Source organism: Seriola aureovittata, chromosome 12, assembly GCF_021018895.1.
Source record: "Seriola aureovittata isolate HTS-2021-v1 ecotype China chromosome 12, ASM2101889v1, whole genome shotgun sequence".
Classification (NCBI taxonomy): domain Eukaryota; kingdom Metazoa; phylum Chordata; class Actinopteri; order Carangiformes; family Carangidae; genus Seriola; species Seriola aureovittata.
The window spans coordinates 15,913,837-15,939,017 of NC_079375.1; the positions used below are offsets into that span (position 1 = coordinate 15,913,837).

General features: G+C 44.5%; 1 protein-coding gene across 3 annotated transcripts in view; it reads left to right on the forward strand.

Annotated features, from left to right (window-relative positions):
• LOC130179492 (ephrin type-B receptor 1-B) overlaps positions 1-25,181 on the forward strand; it is a 159,857-nt gene that overhangs the window by 37,537 nt on the left and 97,139 nt on the right. For all 3 annotated transcript variants that reach the window (XM_056392505.1, XM_056392504.1, XM_056392506.1), the window contains exon 2: positions 16,782-16,846. In XM_056392505.1, coding sequence (XP_056248480.1) covers positions 16,782-16,846 — 65 coding nt within the window. The remainder of the gene's footprint in view (positions 1-16,781; positions 16,847-25,181) is intronic.

The window sequence follows — 25,181 nt, forward strand, 5'->3', positions numbered from 1 at the left end:
TTTGTATATTGCTATGCATGTCCGCGTTCGATGGAGTCAGCAAAGGTCAACTTGGTTCGTGGCCTCCTGAGGAGAGAGCATTTAAACGGGTTTCCCTACTCCTGTGCCAGCTGTCTGTTTCCAGTCCAAACAGCTCTGTTGGCTAAGCCCCTGTTGCCACATCATAGCCCCCTGCCTTTTGGCAACACGCTGACTATTAAAAGCTTATACCTTTGCTAGCGTGCACTGACTCTCATGAGTTATTACCAGTACTTTTAAGAGGCAAGGGATTTCTTTCTTTTTTTCTTTTTTTTTTTACCCTAAATGGCCTTGGAAGTGAAAGCTGACATTTTCTTTCACTTCCATTATCCCAGGTGTCAAATGGGGTATGTTATTGTGAAGTGATAGTTACATAGAAGCAGATTATAAATCAAATTCCTCACCTCGGATTTTCCTGATTAGCATATTTGTAATAGCAATAAGCCATGCATCAGCAGTAGGGGATATTTTCAAGGATTTGTGGCTTATAAATCACACTGAAGAAATACCCAATTTTGTGGATTTCTCCAGATTATCTTTGTGCAGATAAAGTGGAAATTGAGGGATAAATAAGAAAAGAAAAAAAAAAGAGGAGCATCAAGGCGTGCTGGCACTGGCTCATCACAGTCAATTAGCTATGTGAGGCATCTCCCTGAGATATTTCACTTCGGATAATGCCTCCTCTGTCATCAAACTGTGTGTGTGCATAGGAGCGTGTGTCTCTGCGTGGTATTCTTTCTGCGTCCGGGTATGAATATCTGTGGGTATGCGTGTGTGGGTTTCTTGTGCACGCACCTGCCAAAATACCTTCATATAGGCCTCCTCGTGAGAAGGAGCAGACTGGAGTGCTTGTTTTCCCACTCACAGTGGGTGTGCATTTCTTTATCTCCTTAGCCTGTCGTGTTGACTGATGGGTAATATGCTAAATGGGGCCTGTGTTTACCTCACCTGTGCCACTGCCAGGCCTCTGTGTGTGCTGGGCTGTGACAGGGAGCACTAATAATGCTTTAACTGCTCTGTCAAACTTCAATCACATTGACACAAGCTCTGGTGTAGCACACTGTCCTGTTGGCAGAGGTGCTGTCACTGGACAGATGTAAGTGAATTGTGTCCCGGTAGATACATGGCAAATGTTGACTACGCGCTGGAGGTCAGGTAAATGGGCTGTGCAGTAGCAGCACACAGTGCAGATGTGGATTTTTTTGTGAGTGCGTTTATATATAATCATGTCTCTATGTATGCAAATGCGCAGTCTGTGTTTGCACATGTCCCTGTGTGTGTATGTGTGTGTGTGTGTGTGTGTGTGTGTGTGTGTGTGTGTGTGTGTGTGTGTGTGTGTGTGAGAGTAGATTTTCTTTTTTTTTTCCATTTATGTGTGTATCTGTTGCAGGGTTAGTGGAGCAGTGAGGCCTTGCAGTGAGTCTCTCTACAGGAGTGTGTGATTTACGAGCCGAGTGCGAGCACTTCTCCCATCCTCCTGCATAATGTCCCCATTAGAGACAGCAGACACTGTGGCTCTGTTCGTCATTTAGCCCCAGCCACCAGCACACCTGGGGAGAGAGAGAGAGAGAGAGAGAGAGAGAGAGGGTGAGGGGTGGGCAGACATAGAAGCGAGGGACAGAGAAAAAGGAAAAGGAGGAATAAAGAAAGAGGAGATAGCACAGTGCATTATCTCGCCATCAATTATCACCTTATGCCTTTACAGAGGCCGTGACCAACTCCATCTATGTGCAGAGCAGGAAAAAATTTTAAAAAAGCACAAAAGCAGAATGGGGGGATGCAAAAAGCTGGAGTAAAAAAAAAAAAAAAAAAAAAAAGCAGTCTTATGACTCCTACTCTACCCCAGCTAGCCACAACCACTGCAGCAGTAGCCATATGTCTTGCCAGAGATAGCGTATTCCCTGCCTCATTCCTTCATCTCCTCTGGCTCTACTTGCTTTTTTTTATTTTTTTTTCGTCTACCTATGTTCTGTACCTGTGTTTGTTTTGGTCTGTCAGCCTCATTATGTGGAGCGAGCTGTCAGGGGACACACAGGCTAACAACACCCCTGGGGAGGAGAAAAAGAGGAGTAGTTGTGTGTGAAAACTCTGGGAGTCATTCCAACACCCATCTACATTAGTAACTGCACAACCGCAGATAACAAACACTTCATGAAATGGTAGTCATATTTGCTCAGCATACACTTAAGCCACGAGCAAAAGCATTTTATGTAATGTACTGCATATACTGGCAAACATTTGGAAAATTGCCTTTCATAATACTGTGCGAAGTCTTTGTTCTTACCACCGTCACACAGTGTTTTGTGCTTTATCTTATTTCTACGAGTGCTGTATGTACTGAGCTTATGAGCAAAGGTTATGCTTTGTAGATATGTAGAGTTGGTTTCCTCTCTAACACCATCTACAAAAACAGACTGATGTCGCCTTGACGCATTAGGATTGTTAGTCAAAGCTACCTCAGGGGAAATATCTGATCTGCAATGATGTGTTTGAATTCACAATTAAATTCCAAAACACACTGTCAGTCTCATCTGTTGCATGTCATGTGGCACGAACTTGCTGTTGTTATTGTCGTTGCTAACGCAATATGGAGAAAATTAGCAATGAGTATGGCACCAAACTGAAAACTTTTTTGATTCAACACCACAGGTGCAGAAGAATTGTTGAAAATCATCAAGGCGACTGCTGAGGCAATTTAGGCGCCGCAAATGAAGGGACATGAGGAACATTAATCCTACAGCAGATTATGTGTGTGTTGCGTTTGAATTAATTTGAACGTAACACATGTTTGATGTCATTCTTCCACACTTGATTTTTTTTTTGAAGAAGAAGAAGAAGAAGAGACGCGCCTTTTGTAGCCCTGAAATAACTGAATCGTTGGTCAATGATAGGAATGTACGTCCTTTGTCTTTGATTGAAGTGGTGGTGTGTTTCGCTCAGATCTTGTGCTACACAATTGTTGAACCCCATGGGCTGAGTGTTAATGTTCTCGGGAATGACAGAGCCTCTGCTCTACTTAACATTTGTGATGAAACCTCCCTATAGGCTCTTCTTCTTTCTGTTCTGTCTCTGGCTTCTAACACAATGCAGGTTGATGGCAGCGATGCCTGGAGATGACAGTCAAACTTGCTTCTGTGGATCGATACTGCTGCTTGTGCATTCATCGCACCCCCCCACCCCCACCCCCCCCCCCCCCCCCCCCCCCACATTTCAGTTCCCAATTTACATGAGGACTCAAAGTTAAAAACTCCACAGGATGGATGGATGGATGGATGGATGGATGGATGGATGGATGCATCAGCCTGACAAACACTGCCTTTGTAACTTTGATCGTCGAAATGTTCTGGCACAAAGAAATAAAGTTAATTCAACCCTTGCCCTCCAAGCAGCTTCAAACAATTGCTAGGTATTATATACACCTTCTCCTACACACACACACACACACACACACACACACACACACACACACACACACACATACACACCCAACACACCCAAAGGTGCACTTATTCCCTCCAACACAAACACTGCTGCCATTTCATCTAAAATACAGTAGGTCCTGAAGGGGTGCTGTTCTCTCCAAACACCTGCGAAGCACTTGTGTCTCCCCATCACAGCTATTTACACCACCAGCAGATACACACCCACACACCCGCAAATGACGGACACCTGCATCTATTCTAACCCGGTGACATAAAACTGGAGAAATAATTTAGCAGCATGGAGCAGCTTTTACAGCTGTGTAAGCTGCTCGTGTTTCCTGTATTTACATGTGCATGTGTGGATATGGGGAATGTGTGTGTCTTTCTGAGAGATTGCAAAGTGAGCGCGTTTGCTCCCACCGCTTCTTAACGTGTGAAGTAAAGGAACAGCTTGAAGTGGGTCGGTGGCACTACATATTTAACGAGGCGTCCCGGCTCTTTCCGCTGCACTGTTGTAGCGCAGCGAGCAGAGTGTCGCACTTTGACTCCTGGAGCACGGCTCCAGGACGGCTCATATCACGCCAGCGAACAGCTTCATCTGGCGGGGGCGGGGGCAGGGGCGGGGGCGCGCGGGGGGGGACTGCCGAAAAGGAAAGCGCAGCCTGGGAAAACTGTCTGCTTTCCCGTGGCAGGCAGATCTTTAACTGAGAGGGTAACCACAGGCTGTCTTACTGAATCGAGGAAGCTCATCCTCTGATCCACCCATGTTGTCTCTTGTTACATTAGCAATCAACAGAGGGCTCGCAAGATCCGATATGGAAGGATAAAAAAAAAGAAAAATGTCGCCCTAAAAGATGACATCTAGTACTGGCATAGCTACTGTTGAAAGAGCTGAGAGAGCCAGGGGGGATGGCTGATGTTTGCGCTCCCCACTAGTGTCAGTGGACAGCTGTGACATTTGGGGCTGCATTCTGGGCCAAAGCTCAAGTGCCCGCACATCCTGGATGCCAAATCAGATGAGGTCAGATACAACGCGAGTGTGTATTTGTGTGGGATGGCGGTGGCACGAGATCAGAATTACCCCCACACCCCGCCTGTGGCAAAACAGACGAAATGTAATGTGTGTGAAATGACATTTGCTGCCCCAGAAGATTTCAGCGTTTCACTGAGCTGAAGGCTTTGCATTCAGAGTGGCATCGGGGAGAGAAAAAGTGAGGAGAGAGTGTGAGAGATAGATGAAGAAAACAAATAACTCATTAAAAAAAAAAAAGGCAAACATAAGTAAAGAGTGGGCAGGTTGATGGTGAAATAAAACCGGTAGCATCAAATGGAAGAACATCAAACACAAGTTCCTCCTGGGAGCTAAAGGAATCAGCCTTTAACTCTTTTTTTTTTTTTTTTTTTTTTTTTTTTTTTTTTTTTACAGTCTCTTCTCAAAAGAAGGACTGAAAAGCATGGAGAGGGCATGTGCTGTTTTCCACCTCACGATGAAAGACCTCCAGATAAATACACTAAAAAAGGTCTATTTCACTCTCAACTCCCCAGAGGTAAAAATTATCTCTCTTTTCCTCCCTCTTTCCCTCCTTCTCACTTGTTATAGATTCTCATTGGAGAAACTCAGCAGCCTCTGTCAGCCTCATGTTATAAGGTCAAGATCTTCTGCTGAAAGTTTTTTCTTTTTAGCCTCAGGACTATTTTCTATCTCTTATTCCCCCACTGCTGAATGCAGACTCTTGAGGAAAAACAAAGCCCATCTCCAAAAATATATAGACTTCCCCGGGCATGTGAGCATATGCTGCGAGAAGGTGGATTTAGTGTTTGCTTTTAACGGAAAGCATTGCGTCTGCTCGGAGGCGGTGGAGGGGCCACTGGAATTTTTATGGAGATGGATACCAAGGAAGAAAGGGCAGTATGAGAAGTGATCTCAACCTGAGCATGTCTACGATTGCCATCGCCAATGCTTTAGCCAGACTCTTGGGATGTATTTGCTGTGGTGCGTGTGCGTGTGCGTGTGCGTGTGCGTGTGCGTGTGCGTGTGTGTGTGTGTGTGTGAGTGTGAGTGTGTATATCTTTTGGAGCTGCACAAACGAGATCCCCGAAGAACACCTCACTCGCGGTTAAGGGAGTGAGATCACACCGCGCGTATCCTCTCATTCACACCGGCTTAGCCAGCACTGTCCCCGTGGTGAAGAGCACACGGCTGGGGAGTACCACACTGAGGCATCAATTACCTGGATCCCACTCACATCGGTCAAGGGAGAACACGGCTAAATTGAATAACACTTTCCCAACTGCATGTTGGCATATGCGCTTTCCCCACACATACACACACACACACGCACACTTACACACACTTACACTCGCGGAAAACAATCAGCGATCCATCCCAGTGGCACCCTCTCCCAATACGGTACAGTAACCACTGCCTACCGCTAAGACTCCCTCTCAGTGAGAAAACGAAGTGCGTCTTATGATTGACTCACTCACACCTCCATATGACTGTTAAATCGTCTTATATGCACAGTCAATTCAGGCTTAGTGCCTTTCCCAAGCCCCATGGGCGCCGGTGATAATTTGACTTTTATTGAAATTCAGCTCCAGTGGGTTCAAGGTGGTTGAAGGTCGTTCTTTTACTGCCGCAGATGAGACGGAGGGAGAGCGCGGCATCAAACCCTCAAGGCTCAATCTCTCTCTGACTCTCTCCCGCACTCTCTTGTCTGTTTTTCCTCTCCGCCAATGGGGGGATTATTCAGGAGGCACAAGTCAATTTTGTAGTGCATCCAAACATGGTTAACAATAGCGTTTAATGAGATTGGATATAGCTGGCTGGTGTTTGCCTCTCCCCCTTCGACACAGTCTTCTTTATTACTTTTCAGTGGTACATTGCCTTATTCTTGGAGAGAAACTAGCAGTGACAGAGGTGAATAAGTATTAAGTTATTCTATTGGGGATTAAAGGGCAGGCTGTATTCATTTTCACCATTTGTGTTTTCTTTTCAGGAGAGGTTTGCCACTTTGCTCAAACAAATGCCACCCAAAGTTTTGAGTCAGACTCTGTGGGAGTGATAGGAGGAGCAGCTGGGCTCTGCTGTGTTTTAATGGATGTTGTGAGCATGCATATAACGTGTCTCTCTGTCCATGCCCGTGTGAGTGCGTGCACACGCAGGAGAGCGTGCATATGTGACTTCCTTTCATCCTTTTATGCATTTTCCTCCTCCCGCTGATAGCGTGACGTTCGTGTCCGTGTTGAGGTGAGAGACACCGCTTTGTTTCTGTGTTTTACCGCTCATCAATATTGCAAGTGCCGCAAAAGAGCGGAGCGTGTCTTGTCGTACATTCGGGTGGCAGGACAGAAATTGGGTCGGGTGGTTTCTAAGAAATGACGACTCCTTGTGCGCGGCTAAGGTCAGATCCATTTCTGGATAAGATAACACAGGGCGCTGCCACATGATGCCCTCTCCATCACAGTGTCGCCCCGATTACTCCTTCCATATCTGATTCAGTATCTCTCCTCACATGAACTGCACCCTTCTTCGTCTCTCTCTCTCTCTCTCTCTCTCTCTCTCTCTCTCTCTCTCTCTCTCTCGGGTCTTTCTCTCCATTCTCTCTTTTTCTTTATCTCTTTATCTCTCGGTCTCTCTCTGCTCTCTGCACTGGTTCCACATTTTACGGGATGGTTATCTCAGTTCAAGTGTGTGTCAGTGTGACAGAAAAAGGACAGTCAGTTCTGTCTGTGTCATTGACCTCCTGACCCCCCCGGTTGCTATAAAATGCAACCAGGTGAGTCGCACCGAGATGCCGTCAGAGTCACTCTGCACATATTTGACATTAACTGTACTGATTGCTTCGTTTATCTCGCTCTCTTGTTTTTACTTAATTTTGTGATTTGCTCCCCCACCCTCGCACTCCTGAAGCATTCTCTCTCTCTCTCTCTCTCTCTCTCTCTCTCTCTCTCTCTCTCTCTCTCTCTCTCTCTCTATCTCTCTCTCTTTCTTTAGGACTTTGCTAATGAGAATCCTCACTGTCTTAATTAGGTAATTGAGTGACATTATTTTGTTCACTCAGCACTATTTCTTGGTCGGCTCGAAAAACAAAGACGCTTTAACTCACCCCAGATAGCCCATTAGCTGTGGTTTATGCTGCTAAATGTCAGCCTCACACAATCCCAGCGTGACCTGGACACGGTTCTTCTCCGTCAGTCTACCCGTCGTGTCTCTAGCCAGCAGAAGTGATGATAGGGCCGAGTCGGGGCCAACCTCCAACTTGCATATGTGAAGTTTAGAAATGTCAAAGCTATAGTGGATAGACTTTCATTGTAAAGCCACTCTCCCTATGGGAAAAGGTTAAATTACATTGCCATTTTCCTCATGCTATAGCTCTCCAACATAAACACAGACTTCGGTACTCATTTTCCTATTCTCCAGTTTGGGAGCAGGAGAGCGTTTCTTGGCGCGGTTTGCTGCGCTGTAAAGTGATATTCCTCTGGCCTTCATGGTTCATGTCAGCCGTTCCATACTTTGCGCTTTGGGGCAGCGATCGAGGAATTCTCTTAGTTGTGTCATTAAAGTGATCGCGTTTCTGCTTTTAATGTTTTTATTGGAAAGAAAGGAGGGTAGGTAGTTGCAAGGAGAATAAATGACAGTGGGTGGGTGTGGCAGCGTGATTGGGAAGTCAGCCAAAGCCTTGTTCCACAGCCAGTGAACCATTGGGGAGTAGACTCCCTCGCTCTAAATGCTGTTTTCTGAGGTGAGGAGCCTGATAAGAGTTGTAATTACCTCATTTTACTGCAGCAAATTGCCAGGTTTCTTAAAAGCAGACAGGCTGGCTGAGGTAATATCAGCAGTAATGAGTATTGTGATGGTTGTGGGATGGTAGCGTTGCTTCCATCTGGATTATTATTTGGTTACTGCTGCTGTTAGTTTCTCTGCACTTACATGTTTGGCAGCTGATGATGTATATATGTAATCATTAACCTTACAAAATGTAGATACAAATGTGAAATACACATTTTTCTTCATGATCCATTTTGAATATCTAAAACAGATGTACAAGAAATGTATCTGTGTTGTAAAAACTGTCCAGGAGCTGCATGTCAGTGGTTTTGTGTGTCATAATTCACGCACTTGTGTCTGTATGCGAGTACACACAGGTCCAGTGGTGCGTTTGGAGAATCGAGGCGTGTAGTGCACGAGAATCGTTGAAATGACGATCTGCTAAAGTAACGGTAGAATTCCCAAAGTGGTATCATCACTGCCAAACTCACTCCCAAAAGTCTACATTGAGGGAGATCGTGTTTCAGCTGTGTGTGTGTCAAGAGCAGAGAGAAGAAGAAACATTTGAAATGGAGTATCCTTTGTCAGATTGCTGAGCAGTGTGTTTCACAATTTAACCTCTTTGTGGAAATGTTGGTATCCACTCCTGTTTGGCCTGAAACTGATACTTCGGCTATGTTATGAAATATTCTTGGGATTTGCTCAGCTTACATTGATCTGTGTTTAATCTATCTACCCCCCCCCCCCCACACACACACACACACACACACACACACACACACACACACAAATCCATTGTGTGGTTTAGCTATTACCCATGCTTGCTCAGCTTTCTTATGTTGTGTAGAAAAGGAGGATCAGGAGGAATCATTAGGAGGCGCGACAACATGTGGCTGGTGTCATTTTCATCTCACGAGTCTGTGGCCCCGTTCAGCCCTGGCATTAACATGCGTCTGGGGTGATCCGATCACAAGTGCACAGCTCTGAGCACATCAGTTCACACCTGGCTTTAGAATGCATCTCTACATGCGTCTCGAGTGACCACTTGTGATCGGATCTCACTTCCCCGCTCTATATGCAAATAAACACGCATGCATTGTTGTTTTTAGCCATTCCGACTATGACAGATGGGTCCCTTGTCAGTGTGTTTGTGAGAGAGAGAGAGAGAGAGAGAGAGAGAGAGAGAGGGTTGAATGAATCATTCTGCGCACAGCTCAACAGTGGAATATGGTTTGTAGCCATTTGAAATAATAGAATATTTTCAGTTCATTATGAAACTGTGTTGGGACTAATTAGACTGTGGCAGAGGACGTCAGTTGAATAGGCGGTCCTTCACTGTGGCCCAGGGCGCAGTTGCATTCACACTGCTAAAACAATGTGGCCTCATGTGGCCCACACCAACCTCCGGATGTGGTCTGAGTGATCGGATCTCAAAGCGTCTTGGGTGCGTTCACACCCGTACTTAAAGCTGTCCACTCTTGATCGGATCACCAGAGATGGATGTTAATACCAGGTGTGAACAGGGAGGGCAATAATGGCATCGCAACCGTGGTAAATACAGCCAAGTAACCAGGCGTGTAGATGAGATCAAAATGAATGTTCGAAATTGGGTGTGGTCCGACCCATTAGTACTCTTGTGTTAATGTGGTACCGAGTTGGAACCCATCGGCGTCGCAGCTGGCGTGATCCAATCACAAGATGGTCTCTAGTTAGAAGTCTTTCGCACTAAAGTTAATTGAGTTGTTTGTTTTAATTGACTCATCGGATGGGACTAATTCTTGGTTAGATTCTTCCCCCTCCGTCATTGGTGATAGTTAAAATATAGAGGAATACAGAGGTTTCTTCACATGTGCATTCAGTTATTGCATGTTTAATGTATCAGCATAATAAGCACAGACTCACAAAGCTGAACATACAGATGTTCACATACCCATACATACATAAATACTTGTTTCTGTGTTAGCACCTAGACAATGACTTGCTATTTGCAAGTTTTAGAGGAAGAGATAGGAGGCACATATTTCTGCAGCTGACATCAGAGTTTGTTTTGCGATGTTGAGGAGGACTCCTTTCTTTGTAATAAGCAGGGGGGGCAAAGGGTCACACCACAGAGCCCTGTCTAAAGCCTGAAGATCCTCAGCTTAGTCTTGCCTTCTAGACACAGGTGCTTGTAAGGTGTGTATAGTGTGTGTGTGTGTGTGTGTGTGTGTGTGTGTCCTTCTTCCAGTCCTGCATCAAGCTCATGCATGAACCCCCCTGTAGCCTGTCATTAACTGGAGGCAGAGAGAAAGAAAGATAAGGGGAAGAAATGGAAGTGAGAAGATATAAAAAAAAAAAAGAGAGAGAGATGGTGGGGAAAGCGAAAAAGATGAAAGACAGTGGTAAATGGAGAGTGAAGAAATGCGCAGAGAAGAGGAGGAGAAAGGATGTGCTGGGAGTAAGGGAAAAGGGGAATGAGGGAGAGGAGAGATGGATGAGTGGGAGAGCAAAGAGGGAGCAGATAGGAGGTGGAGGTAAAGAGAAAGCGAGAGGGATGGGTGGGTGGTGGGGTTATGATGAATTAAAGATGACACTCTCTGGCAGCCTGGTTTCTAAAGATCACTCTGTCTGCTAATGTAATGTTAATGAATGCAAATGATGTGCCCAACCTCTCTCCCCTGACCAGGGGAAGGAAGGGGAGCGAGGAAAGCGAAGAAAAAGAGGGAGAAGGAGAGACAGAGAGGTGTGGAGTGGAGGGCTTGTGCATTAATGTGCTGTTCCCTGTCTTTGTGTAGTGTTTCAGTGTCACACCGGCAGCTGATTGAGTGATTGACCACTAGGATATGATTAGATGCATGAGTGTGTTGTCAGCAGCCTCTGGGTGTGCAATGAATGTGTACCTGTCTGTGTCGGCCCACCCTGCCTGAGGGGTGTGTGTGTGTGTGTGTGTGTGTGTGTGTGTGTGTGTGTGTGTGTGTGTGTGTGTGTGTGTGTGTGTGTGTGTGTGTGTGTGGTGGTGGTGGGGGGGGGTCATTGTTATGTTTTCCTGCTTCCCTTCCGCAACAACTCTATTACAAACCGGTAATAGTGTGGAAGGCGAGTGTGGCTGCTCACCGAGTGCCGCAAGGTTGAATCTTAAGTTTTATGCGATGTGGCAGCCCAGATGTGTGAGGCCACGAGAATGTCACCTTGCTGTGATGATAGGATAATTTCATCAGGTTCTGCAGATCCTGCATGTTAATTTCCCTCTCTTGTGAAGGCGTTCTTCTTAACATCTGCTGCTAATCTCACTTTGGCTTCTGTAGCTCCCTTCTTCTGTACCTCCTCTCATCTCTCTCAGCTTCCTCCCTTTTTTTTTTTTTTTTTTTGTCTCTGATGCTGACCTGGTCTTCTTTCATGCCAAAAATCTTTATTTTCACTCAGCCAGAGCCAGTGACGACGATAAATAGACCACCGTTAATATTCATTTAATTCTGTCTGTGGCTCAGCGATGCGGGACTTGTGTGTCCCATCACTCCACGCTAATGTCTCGGAGGATGGCAGATTATTTTCTGTTCAATTTTCAAATCAGCCACGTTGTCATTTCTGTCTTCAGGGAGACATAGCGGTAACATATTACTTTTGATGTATTTCTGTGGACTGTTGTGTATCCTCTATTAAAAGCGAAAACCTTCAGTATGAGTGACATAACTTTAGTGTGGTGCAGATTAGAAAAGTCTCGCATCTGTGTTTGTGAGGATCGTCTTCTCTGTCGAACGCGGTGATTCAATCAAAACTATCGCCTCTTTCATATTCTTCTTACCCTGAAACAGTGTTTTGCCGTCAACCCACTCACAGTTTTCGCACCATGCTCTTGACCATGCTGGACTTGATGTTGGTCCTTCCTTCTAGTCCAGTAAACAATCTTTTTTTTTTTTTTTTGTTTACGATTTCCCAGGGTGCTATGGGAGAAATTTCTACACGATTTTGTAAAGAAAATACTTCACTCTGTCAGAAATGTTCTTTTTTTTTTATTTTTTATTTTTGATTCATAAATCCCCCAAGTGGACAGCTGATTAGTTTGAGAGATGCAGCAGCTTTCACTCTTGTTTGTCACTTTGTTTTCAGCCTCGTATTAAGATGCCAGGCTCAGCGGGCTACCATGGGGCTTCATCATTGTTAAGTGCTCATTTCAATCCCGCTGATTTCTCCTCTTGGTTTTTCATCTCTGTCTTTCTCTCTGTCTGCCTTTCCCATCCATCTCTCTCTCTCTCTCCCTTTGTCCTCCCATCTTGATTTCATTTCTGAGAAAAGATAAACCCCTCTTAAATAATGTCGTTCAAGGCCCTCGGATCTTATTTCAGTTTTGCTGCTACGATCACAAAGAGAAGGTCCTCTCAGCCCAGCATCCAGCATCTGGATTTGATTGTCTCATTGAATTACAAAGTGCACCAGCATCCTTGAACAGGGGGACACAGACAAGGGAGGGTTAAAGGATAGATGAATGGAAAAGATGTGTTGTGTTATGGGATGGGATGGGAAGGAAAATCTGTGGAGAATTGTCAGCCGTATTGACTAAGGAGCCAGGGAGCTTCAGAGAGGCGCTTCAGCACATGTTCTATCGACCAGCAGCCAAACAATCATACAGACATGGCCACAAAGGGGTAAATTACACAGACATGTTGCCATTTTGACATGCAAACTGCAGAATTAAAGTCCCACATAAAGGCTCAAAGAAGGTGGACACAATAGACAATCCATCCCTGCTTTTCTCTCTCCTCTGAACTCTCTTTCTATCTTTTGCCCAAGTGCTGGCGAGATGTAATCATGTGTGTGTATGTGATGTATCATGCGACTGCTTGCTGACGTGTAATTGTGTGAAGAGGGGCTGCCTTATCGATCTGTAACGCAGGGCCCCATCAATGTTTAATGCAGTCTCTCTCGCTCTTTCATTTCTCTCCCTCCCTCTCTCCACCCCTCTCTCTCTATCTGTGGAAACAGCCTACCATTTGGTATTGATCGATCACTTGCTGCTAATGAGAAGGAGCTGTGCTTTCTGGGATTGGAAGCTGTAGGGCCCCTCGGTTGAGCCTTGGTTTTGGCTCAGCTTGCGACTTCTGGGTTTTGAAAAGTACACTGGCACTGTATCAGCTTGACTGAGCCTTGCACAATGAGCTAACCCACATCCGCTGTATGATTTAGAGTAACTAATATTCTACGATGTAGTCACAATACATCCTCCGGCCTTGCGGCTCTTTAAATCCATTTAAGGCAGGCTACCCTGACACCTACAAGCTATTGTTTTCCAATAGATTTATGAGCCATGGTTACATAGTCAACATTAAGCTCTCCATGTTAATAATTTTCCCACAGACTGAACCGCTTCTGAACCTGGTTGTGTGTAATTTATTGGAGCTTGCAGGTGGAGCTGACATTGCAGAATATGAATGCAGGAGAAAACACTCTGGGCTACCCTCCAAGAATGAGGTGACTACAGCTAGCTGTTGTCTTTCTTTGTCTTCCAAAACACTTGTTGAAAACTGAAAGAGAGAGGGGGTAATAGGACGTGTGGTCAGACTTAACTGCAATCAGATTTGGGGAGCCAGGGAAAAGGAGGACTAATTGTTTTTACGAGGGTTTTATGGTCTTAAGATGAGGAGTAACCCTGTGTTAAACTACTGGAAATAAGTGTCCAAGCTGCAGCTGCTTGAAATGAAAATTTACAGTAACAGCATCTTTTTTTTTTTTTGTCAAAGCTAATTATCATGTGTATGAATCTGTGGAATTATCATTAAACAGAGAAATATTTAATCCCAATATATATATATATATATATATATATATATATATATATATATATATATATATATATATATATATAGGGATATAAAATGAACCACCAGCCATTTGTTTGATGATTGACTCCCCTGAAACCAGATTGTTTTGTGAGCTTAGGTCATAGGATGACTTATATTTTCAACAAACCAAAATGTGCCTCTTGTAATTTTAAAAGAGTCTGCTTTTATAATTAATGCGGGTAGTGCATTTTTAAAGTGAGACTCTTCAAATCCACTTACGATGATGAGTAGAGCACATAACAGCTCATTTAAAACTCACACACAGGCACACACAAGGGACCTTTTCCAAATCCCCAGTGCCAGTGGACAGGTGTGTGAGGTATGGCATGAAGGCTGTGTGTGCCCCACCCCGTTGCTAATAACCACTTAGCATACTCCATTTACTCATCTGCTACTCTGATATTTTGCTAATGGTAGACATTAGGCCACATGACCCAGCTCATCCAACCCTCCCATGGGTCTTTTGACCTTTTTTTGTCTCCTGTCCTCACCATCTTGTGCCCCCCCCCCCCCCCCCCCCCCCTTTCCTTTTAACAGGAAATGGAAAATGGCCTACCAAGTGCCTGTGTGATTTGACTGAAGCTTTTGTGATTTCCCCTGAGAAAGGGTTGGCAGTCCCCACAACGCTGGCTGGCGCTGAGGGCTGTTTCATGCTCCTATCTCCCCAGCTGACAGCAAGTCGCGCAGGCAGGCAGGCAGGCAGGCAGGCAGACAGGCTGGCTGGAGCTGGCTGGCTGGAGCTGGCTGGCTGGCTGGCTGGCTGGCTGTGGAAACTAGACAAGGCAAGGCTGATCTTAGGGAAATTGAAATACTCTGATGGAAGCCGGGTGTGAACAAGGCTGTCACTGTAGGTGTACACAGAAAATTGCTCTCTGAGTTGGCTGGTGAATGAGAATGTGCATGTGTGTGCGTGTGCAGCATGTGTCCATGTTGTGTGCGTGTCTTAACGTGTATATATGTGAGTGCTTGAGCATGAAGCTGAATTACCTAGGCTAATTGGTTTCATGTCTGAGGACAGTTTCTCCCTGTAAGTGGAGACAGAGAATGAAAGGCCTCTTTCCTTCCTACCAGCGGCTTGTCACTCATCCTCAGTGTACTTGTTTTTTTTTGTTTTTTTTTTCACCAAGACCACTTGAACCGCCGATGACGGGCTTCGAGTGCTCCATCATTTGGAATGATTTCTAAATCACTGCGAGTTCAGTGAGATTCAAAATAAGCGACAGCTGCGGGTGCGTGAAGGAGCAGGTAAAGGGAGGGTGCTGGGGGCTGAAACCATTCCTTGAACGAGGACAGCGTTGTGAGATTTCTCCCTCATCAACAACCCATGTGGGCGTCTCTACCGTTTGCTTTTAATTGTGGATGATGTCCAAAGCCATAGACACAGCAGCTGCAGTTCCTCTGATAAATCCCACACACCTTGCTTATCTAATACAGGTCATCACCCAGACACACCATACCCTACTATTCTGTCTCCCATTTTTATAAAAATCTTTTTTGGTCACAACAAACACAACCACAGGTGTGTTGTGGCAGGGGGACATCAGAAAGCAAAATAAGCCCTGGTTTGCTTTCAATATGCCAGAGAATGAGCTGTTTGTTACAGGTGAAAATATGAATCTATCATTACACTGCTAAGGCCAACATGTCAGCCAGTTTATCACTCTGTAAAGCCGTGTGGGTGGGAGGGAGAGAGAGAGAGAGGCGCAGGAGAGACCAGTGGTTTGTGATAACTGCCATACTTCTCTCTCCTTTCCTGGAGCTATATCACTAGTTTCCAGATTCCAGTGTACCAACCAGGCAGATATAAATCAGAACAGGGATGACAAACTTCTTGGGTGAGCTGCCAGACTTATTTGTCTACGGTGTGTCACTGAGGTTTAGTTAGAGGGGGGGAGAGAGCGAGAGAGAATGGGTAATCTTTGTGTTCTTATATTTCATAGATATGGTGCCAGATATGACAGCTCGGTTAGTGCAAGTCCAAAGTGAGACAGATCGAATCAAATCTTTTCCTCTCAATGGCAGAATTGCCTATTTAACGTTTCTCTTGGCTCAACATTGTTTGTAACCTGTGTACCATATAGTCATCTAAGGCGCATCTTGAGTTTTTTTTGCAAATCCTCAGGAAGTTACAATGTCTTGGAAATGTATGTATTTTCATAAATGTGGAGAGGAGCGGAGGCCATACTAGTTTTCAGCGAATGTCCCCACTTGGAGTAAATAATGTGGAATGGCTTAGCCTTGGAATGGCTCCCTCTGCATTTTGTGCTGCCACTTTCTTCGGTTAAACAATGTGACACAGTTCGGCACTCGCACACAAACGCACGCAAACCCGTACAGTGTTTCTCATGTGCGCACAAACAGACACAAAAATATCCACTCACTTTTCACACAAATGACTGCATATCGTGCAAATACATGCACACAAACAAAGGCAGGATGCGCATACTGTAGTTTCATGCTCACACAGGGAGAACACAATACAAAGCTCAGCGTTTAACAGCATGACAGAGGCTCTCAGACATTCCTTCCAGTGCCAAGGCTTTGTTTCCATGTCTCTTGTCTTAACAGAAGTCTAGCAGAGATGGATGAAACGCAGTGAGGGATTCGTCTCCTTTCTGTTATTCGATGATAGTGTCAAGTGATCACTGGGGCTTGAATGCGGTTCAGCTCTGTGGAATAATGCTCAAAATAGCTTCCTTTGAGGCTAACCACTGTCTTTTCCTTTCTCTACCTCTTTTTCTCTCTTTGCTGCAGAGACCGTGATGGACACTCGGGTGGCCACAGCTGAACTGGGCTGGACAGCATATCCTAATTCCGGGGTAAGTCGGTCATTGCCAACACTCGCACGTACTGAGTAAAAACAGTTTCAGAAGTTTGTCTTCAAACTGTCTCTGTTGGGAGGAAGATGGCTTGGTAGGATGATGCGTATCATGAAACACAGTGCACGTACAGATCTACAGCCAGACAGATAACTAGGCAGGAAGGCACGCAGGACGGGAGTATAGATTTAAGTAGTGCCCAATGTAGCTCCTATTATGGGTATTATTTTCTCTCTGTCCCGGCTCATAATGACTTAATGATATAATGGGTCCACGTAAGCCCCAGAACACAGTACCTAAGTCCCTGTAAATGGAAGCTCGGGGGATACCATGGCCATAATAATACTGTAATGATACATTTATGCAGGGAAGTGGAGGTATTAGGGTGAAATGGGGGAGGAGGAGCTAAGAGGATGGAAACGCTCAGGGCTTTTTTCAGATTTTAAGGGAACTATTTTCAACTTTCAGGTAGTTTCATGCACATGAAAGGAAGTGGAAATGGAATAAAGTGCCGAGTCATCAGAATGGGAACAGTGTTTTTTCTTCTTCTTCTTTTTTTTTTTTTTCCTTCACAGTATCAGAAGTATGATTGCACTATTACATTAATGGACCTAAAGAGAATTTTAAGACCTTGTTCTCGGTGCTGTAATTCAATAATTCAATGAAAAGCTCCATAGCCCAACCCTGATAGCATTGGGTCTGGTAGGAGCCATTCAGGGTAGACAATGACTGTTTCCTAGATTTTCTGGGTCTTTGGGTCTTTATGAGGCATTTTACACACGTGTAAAGGGAGCCTTTACTGCTCTTGAACAGAGCTTTGGCTCTGTTTGAACAACTGGAGAGTGGGACAGCAGCCCAGTTTTTTTTTGAGTACTAAGTAAAACAACCTGGAATATGGAGTGCACAGTCATTTTAACAGGATCCCAAGCTTGGACCTTACTTGGTATCATCTTGTATTGCTGTTATAAATAACAGTGAACCTTGAAATGCAGTATAAAAAAATATATATAGCATGAGTGAAGGTGCATATTTTCATCAAATGTAATGGCTACAAGCTGTTTTCCTTACATGTGGATTTAACAGGAGTAAATACATAAGACAATATTGTCTTCACTGGAAAACATTGGTCATTTTGTCCAAAAACCTAAAATGAGAAAGTGATTATGTTGCAAAAAAGCCAAAAATAATTAAAACAGCAGAAATGGTTTCTGTTGCAAATGGTATATAGGTATATGTTTCTGCTATGTATGATCTGTAAATGATATATACATGTATATATTTTCATTTAAAAATTCAAAACTTAAGCATTAGCGAGGTTGCAGAACTTGTTACATTTTAGCTAATTAATTATATAGAGGCCTGCCAATTATTTTCTAGTTTTGGCATTACACACTTTGCTGCACAACTTCAGTTTCTGCACCAAATCTGGAGATTCTGATTCTTCTTTTGGGACGATCTTACACATAGTCCTTTCACCCTGAATGCTGTGACATATGTTTGTTTTTTTTTTTTGTTTTTTTTTAAGGATGAGTTGGTAAACAAATGACAATATTTCATCACACTTGCCTAATATGCAAAGATAAACAGGATTATTTGCATGGCTCAGCCTCACATTGCCCCTTTTCCTTTTTTTCTCTCTGTGATGAGGAAATATCCAGTAAGACACTTACTGAGTAGAGACATCTAATGTGCTGTTTCCATCGAAGGCTGCTCAGTTCAGCAAGCCCCCAGGCACACAGAGCCTCTTGTCTGTGTTGAGCATAGTTTTCTAAGCTACTCCTGTTGTAGCGGTTCAGGCAGACCTGCTGTAGGGAGAATACACTCATGCCGCTCGCTGGTGTAACTCACCCTTCTACACAGCTGCCTTGACCTTAGTGGTGGAGTGAGAGAGATGCTCAATTTTTGCAGAAACGCACACACACACACATTGTCTCACGCAAGCCAAAAAAAAATCACATGCACACTAAATTGAGCATTTAAAAAAAAATAAATTGATTTCTGTTGTGCGAGAGCAAAAGATATAATTATGTCAAACCTGGTCAATCACTGAGGGCTGCAGGTGCACCAATTTATCTGTGTACAGTGCAGTTGATTTGGAAACCCAGTATTTAATAAATAAACCAGAGACATTCAACATGAGCATAATGAACATGTTTTACATCATTTACAAGCTAAATGGAAGGTAAACTCAAAAAGAATCAATCGTAGAACCAATCCCTCTGTAGCCTATATGTGTAGAGGGCACTTTGACATGTATGACTACACATGCAGATTTTAATAGTGATTTGTGTGTGTATAGTCAGTGGCTAAGAGGTCAAATTGCTTCACTTTGTGAACCTGAAAACTGCCTCTTGAACACACGCACACAACAACGGCAGAAAAGGCGCGCACACTAGTGCTGTACCTGCGCTATTCGATACATCTCATTAATTTCCTTTCGTAACTCCTCCTTCCAGAGTTCGTAAGGAGTGTGTGTGTGTGTGTGTGTGTTTGTGTTTGGCTGACCTGAAGGGTTAATTCTGAAGGATTGCAGAAGCGGTGTCATTAGTTCCACCGGTGTAAACATGAGGACATATCAGGGTTGGCCACATGAATGTATAATGGATCAGCAGTATGTGAATGCACACTCTATATTAGCATCTGCTCGAGAGAAAGCGAGCTCAGAAGGCAAACAGATGTGTATAGCAAACAATAGCACAATATGCTTTCATAATCTGTTTCTGCTGCAGCTATTTTCTATTGTTTCATTTCAGTTGGATATATTCCTGCTTTCCCTCTGTGGACTTTACCCTCTCATCATCTTTTCTCTGTTTCTGCATCACCTCTATCCTTATCCTTCAGTCCTTTCTTACACACACACACACACACACACACACACACACAACACACACACACACACACACACACACACACACACACACACTGGCCTCACTAAACTACATTTGTATGGACTTATAAATAATGTGATTGTTCTTGTCTTTCAGCGATGTGAAATCTTCTTAATAAACCTGATGAATCTTTATCAGGTTAAGCGATGAAAAGAAACTCAGTTAACACAATTAGATTTATGCTGGTGAAAAAACAATTTCATGGTCATGTGTATACAAAACAGGGTTTCCAAACGGTTTTTTACATGCATGACAAAAAAAAAAAAAAAAAAAATTCCAAACATGGAAAGTAACACTGTGGAAGCAGGAAGTGGAGTGGAAAAAAATAAGACTGGCACCGAAGCTGCTCGTCCTTGTAATCAAAAGATTAAATCCACTGGTTGGCAACTAAAAAGTTCCGCCATTGCATAATGTAGTTTTTAACAGTGAACTTTGTTTTGTGTAGAAACAAAACCCACAAGTTCATGATAAGAAAAAACTGAAAGTTCATCCAGCGTTAACAGTTGAAAAATGCTGATTCCCTACAATACACATTAACTTAAATAGTATTGAAAACCACAAGTGATTTGAAACATCATCATGTTTGAAGATCTATTTTCTTGAATGGCATCCTTCTCCCGGATGGTGTATATTTCCTACCTGAGTGCCTGAGACTTTGTGGGATCGCTGAGTGTAGTCAGTCTGATCCCACTGAAAACAGGGGGAGGCGTTAGAAGTGAAGATTGGGAAAGCGTGGCCATCACCCAAGGGTCTGTGGTGCAGCTTTCCCAGCAGCTGAGGTGCTGCTGGAAGAAACGTCAATCAGCAAGCCCCAGGGGCCCTCAGGGCTTGACTCCCCCACCCCCCACCCCCCCCATGACCCTGTGGGCCCCTGGGGGAGGCCACAACCAGACCCCAGACCCCTCTGTGTCTGAGGTGCCGGCTGTGTGGGAGCCAGGCGGCGGTGGTCAGACCGCCTTCTCGCTGTTTGATTTGCCTGGCTTCCCTGCTCGGTGGCTTCCGGCGCCTCTTGGCCAAACAGCTCCCCCCACTGACATTATCTTGCCAAGCTCGCTAGACATCAGGGCAAACTTCCCCCATAAACAAAACACTGGTGAACCTCAACTTACAAAATGGTGAGCGTATAACTTGCTTCTCCTTAATGCACAGCACTGAAGCAATCTACAGCAATAAAAACAAGTTTGATCCACAAGCGAGACCACGTACTGGGGAGCCGTCGTCGTGGGCTTTTCTTAAAAGAGTAACTTATGTCTAGCTAACAAAGGGAGAACACTGACCTCGCCAGCCTAGCTTCAGAGCTTGCATGAGTCTATATCCGTAACATTAGGCGCCGAGAGTAACGGTGAAAATGCCGGCCTGACAGCTGGGACCCAAACAATCCACTTTCTTGCTTCTAATCGCAGCCCTTGGAGGATGAAAGCTCCAACCGTGCAGTGAAAAGTTAGCCGGCTATCTTCCTTCCTTGAATCGACTTGCAAATACGCATTACCTGTTTTCTCATAAGAAAAAATGGTTGGTAATCAAATCATTTGTAAAAGATAAGAATAGAATAAGTAAATCAATAAAGATTGCTGGCAGTCTGAAAAGGGTGCTTAGTGGACACACACATTAAAGAGTTCTTAGCCTTTACAGAAAAGAAACAGGAGTTTCTTTATCTTAATTTTTTCTGCATCATTCTTGAATGAATTAGATAAAAGGGGAACCAGAAAACAAACAAAAAAAGCTTTCATTCAGGGAGGGGGCGGATGGGATTAGGAAGAGAGTGTGGAGTGAGGGAGACGGGAAGGGGACGAGAGTGAGAGATGAGAGGAGCGGGGAAGAGAAATGTGGTCGTGATGGTGGAGGGGCTTGAAGGGGTTGCAGGATCAGGAAGGGGGGCGGCGAGGGATTAGGAGAAACCGGAGGGAGAGAGTTTAAAAGATCAATTGTGTGTGGCAAAAAAAAAAAAGAAAAAAAAAAGGCAGCCCTGTAGCCCACAAACATTCAGCTGTGGATGTGCGTGTGGACGAGAGCTTGGGTTAACTCATGTGACTCTGGGAGGTCACAGACAGAGTTCAGGCTTTGGGGGTGAGGGCCTTGGGGGTGTTGTGGGGGTTATTGGGGGTCAGCTGGGTGGCGGTGGCTGCGCTGACAGAGGCTGTGGGTGCTGTCAAGCGTGGAGAAACTGGGCAGGTTGGTGCGGTTGTAAGGGGCTTGGGGGAGAAAGGGGATAAAGAGTGGGCCAAGTGAGCAGAGAGAGGGGGTGGAGGATAAATGCTGGGGGACGCCACGGACGGAAGAGGTGTGGTGAGTGAGACGGGAGCAGAAAGATAAAGAGGAGATTTTTGGAGAAATCCCTCTGTTCTTTTGTTGCAGGTGCATAAAAAAAAAAGGATGGAGACAGGATGGATCTCACCCTGACATGTTTGTTTGTATTTACACTCGCTTGTATTTTCACATGCGGGCTTGTGTGTGCTCAGGCATAAATTGAAGTGGCTGAGTGCACTGTTGCATATCTGCACCTGCATATGGGAGTGTGCGCGACTGCAGGTGCTGTTAGAGGAGAGGGGTTTCGGGGCGTGCCCCCCCGGCTGCTCCAGCAAAGCTCCTGTGGGCCTTTACTGGACAGGTGTCAGCGTACACTCAGCGATTCCTAAAGAGCACAGATAGATCCATAACGGCCATCTCACCATCTGCTGACCAGACTCAATATATTTCAATTATTCATACCCTGATGGACAGACAGACAAGCAGGCAGGCAGTGACTCAACGGGCGTAAGGGAACACGGGAGGAAAAAGTAAAATGAGAAAGGTGAAAAAGAGCAAAAGGTGGCGAGTAAGGAGAAAAAGGGGGTTGATTGAAAATGGATAATAAGAGTCGGAGAGAGAGATGGAGAGGAAAAAAAGACAGAGGATGAGTGAGAAGGAGTGATGAGAGAGAGAGTGTGTGTGTGTGTGTGTGTGCGCGAACTCTGAACCTGGCAGAGTCTCAGCTGAAATGGAATGAGAGGAGAGAAACAGCTGTGAGTCATGCTGGCTGCGCTTCAGCGGCCAGGTGAGAAGAGTGCACGCATGCACACACACACACACACACACACACACACACACACAAACTGATGGAACACGTGCACATGGTCATACATATAACTCCTAATAAACTCTTCACGAATGAGTTACGGGAAGAACGATAAAGTGGAATGCATGCGCACGTTTGCTCAAATTCAAGTACACATACAAACATATTAGACATTGTCATACCGGTGGGAGACCTGTTTCATTTTACCTCCAAGGTTACTGAGTGTGATTTAGGTGTGTAGGCAGACAGCTGAATTTGTTCTGAGCTCAGACACAGAGCTAGGAACGGCATGATGACTAGAATGGTAATGCGATCACTTAGATCACAACGCAATCCTTGGCTTCCTGTCTGAGTGTGTTTTGGGTGTCTGTCTGTGTGTCTGTTTTGTTAGACTGTGCTTTCTGTGGAAACCGCTCACCATAGCATGTTTTAGTTCTAAACGTTTGTTTGCAGGTAAGATTTCATTTACATTCCAAATCTCATTTGCAAAGGAGACGTGGCCAAGAAAGCAGCATCCACATGTGGTTACAGACGGAGCAGAATATTAAAGGATGTGCAGAATATAGGAACAAGCTAAATGCTGCTTTGAAATTTTGTTCCACTTTTCCCAACTTTTTTTTTAAACTTTTTTTGTTTGTTTGTTTGTTTTTTAACCTTTTCTCTGTTTTCCCCTTTGAAATGAAAGAACATGTGGCTACCTCAATTATTGATTTCCTTCTTGTGAATTTCCCTTCAATAGTTCACATGTAAAAATTCTCTTGGATGTATTAGAAACCAAGGACAATTTTCATCAAAGAATACAGGATAGAACCAGGGCAAAAAAAGAAAAAAAAAAGAAAGGAGAAATGAATCTATCATTAATTTGGTATGAATTTGGAGGAGTACGAAGAAGTGGCTGGAGGCTGCATCTGACTTAAGTGTGTGGGAGTTATTGTGTGTCTCTCCCAGTACCTGCAGTACCTGCTATTTCAGCAGTCCTACAGAGCTAGCAGAAATAGCAGTAAATCCCTCTATTCTTCCCCTCCATCTTTTTTTTTTCTTTCTCTTGTAACCCACACTGACTTCGACTTTCGATGTCTTTTTTTCCCCCCCTGGTTTTCTTTACTCCAGCTTGTCTGCCTCAGAGCTCAGACTCCCTTTTCGCTCCATCGTCACCTAACCAACCCCACCTCCCCTCCCCCTCTGTGTCTTTGTGTCTGGAGGATAGGGCTGTCAGGTGTCATGCTTTGCGGACTTTGTATACACGCGCACACACATGCACACACGCACACACGCACATACGCACATACGCACACACGCACACATACCAGTGACAGGCAGGGGCCCCCTTTGCACCCAAAAGCCTTGATACCCTGCCATTCTCCTGTCCCCCGCTGACATGCTCTTTGTGGTTCGTCCCTAAATGGCCTCGCCTTGGGCCATAGGGGGCCAGGAAGCCTGCAGGGTGACAGCTTTCACTCTTTCCCTCCTTTTTAGTATTTCACTCGCTCCCTTTACCCCTTGTTATCACGTTCCATTTCAGTTCAACATTTTTATACCTCCTGTCTGCTTTAAATAAATTAAGCTCTTAATGGTTACGTTCTGTCTGCTGTCTCTCTGGATTTTTCTTTCTCTCTCTCTCTCTTGCCCCTCTCCTTCCACTGTTCGGCTTCTCATTTTTCTTCTCTTTACATACCTGCCGGGGCACGAGGGCACACCTCCAACTTCAGTATATATATGCAGTGATGGTGAATCATTTAGTCTTCCTCCCTATCATCCTCCACAATAGATCCATAAGGTTGCAGAGGCTGTCAGATATCAACTGAACACACGGCTTTAGCCTTTTGCGCAGGGTGACTCAAAGTAATGTTGCTACTGGTAACTGAGGGCCCTGCTGAGGTAGTGTCAGCTGCTTGGTTTCTCTGAAGGTACCTGAGTGGGTGTTACCAGGTTTTCCGTGAGATAAGTCTTCAGGAAACAGTTCTGTGTTTCAACACAATTACATTAACCTTGTTTTTGTCCTTTACTTGACTTAATGAAGTTTGCCAAACCTTTCACTGATTTACTTTTAGGCATGCTCATTCATTCATAAAGACTTTAATCGAGTAAACATTAAAAAATTCTTCCATCAGCTCCACACAGACCTGCACAAATGACTATTTTCTTTTTACTATGCCAGTCCAAATTAATAACTGGAGACTACCGGCATTTGGAATTACTACTATAGCTGAAAATATTCATATTAATGCCACGAGATATACCATGTAGAGCAAAATAAATGAACAAATAATCATCAGGACTGCAGATCATGATAATTATCATTACAACATGGTAACCATTATTCAAGCAGTCACAAGTTACAATATTTCTCAATGGTAAATATAATAAAATGTGTTTATTAGTCATCCAATAC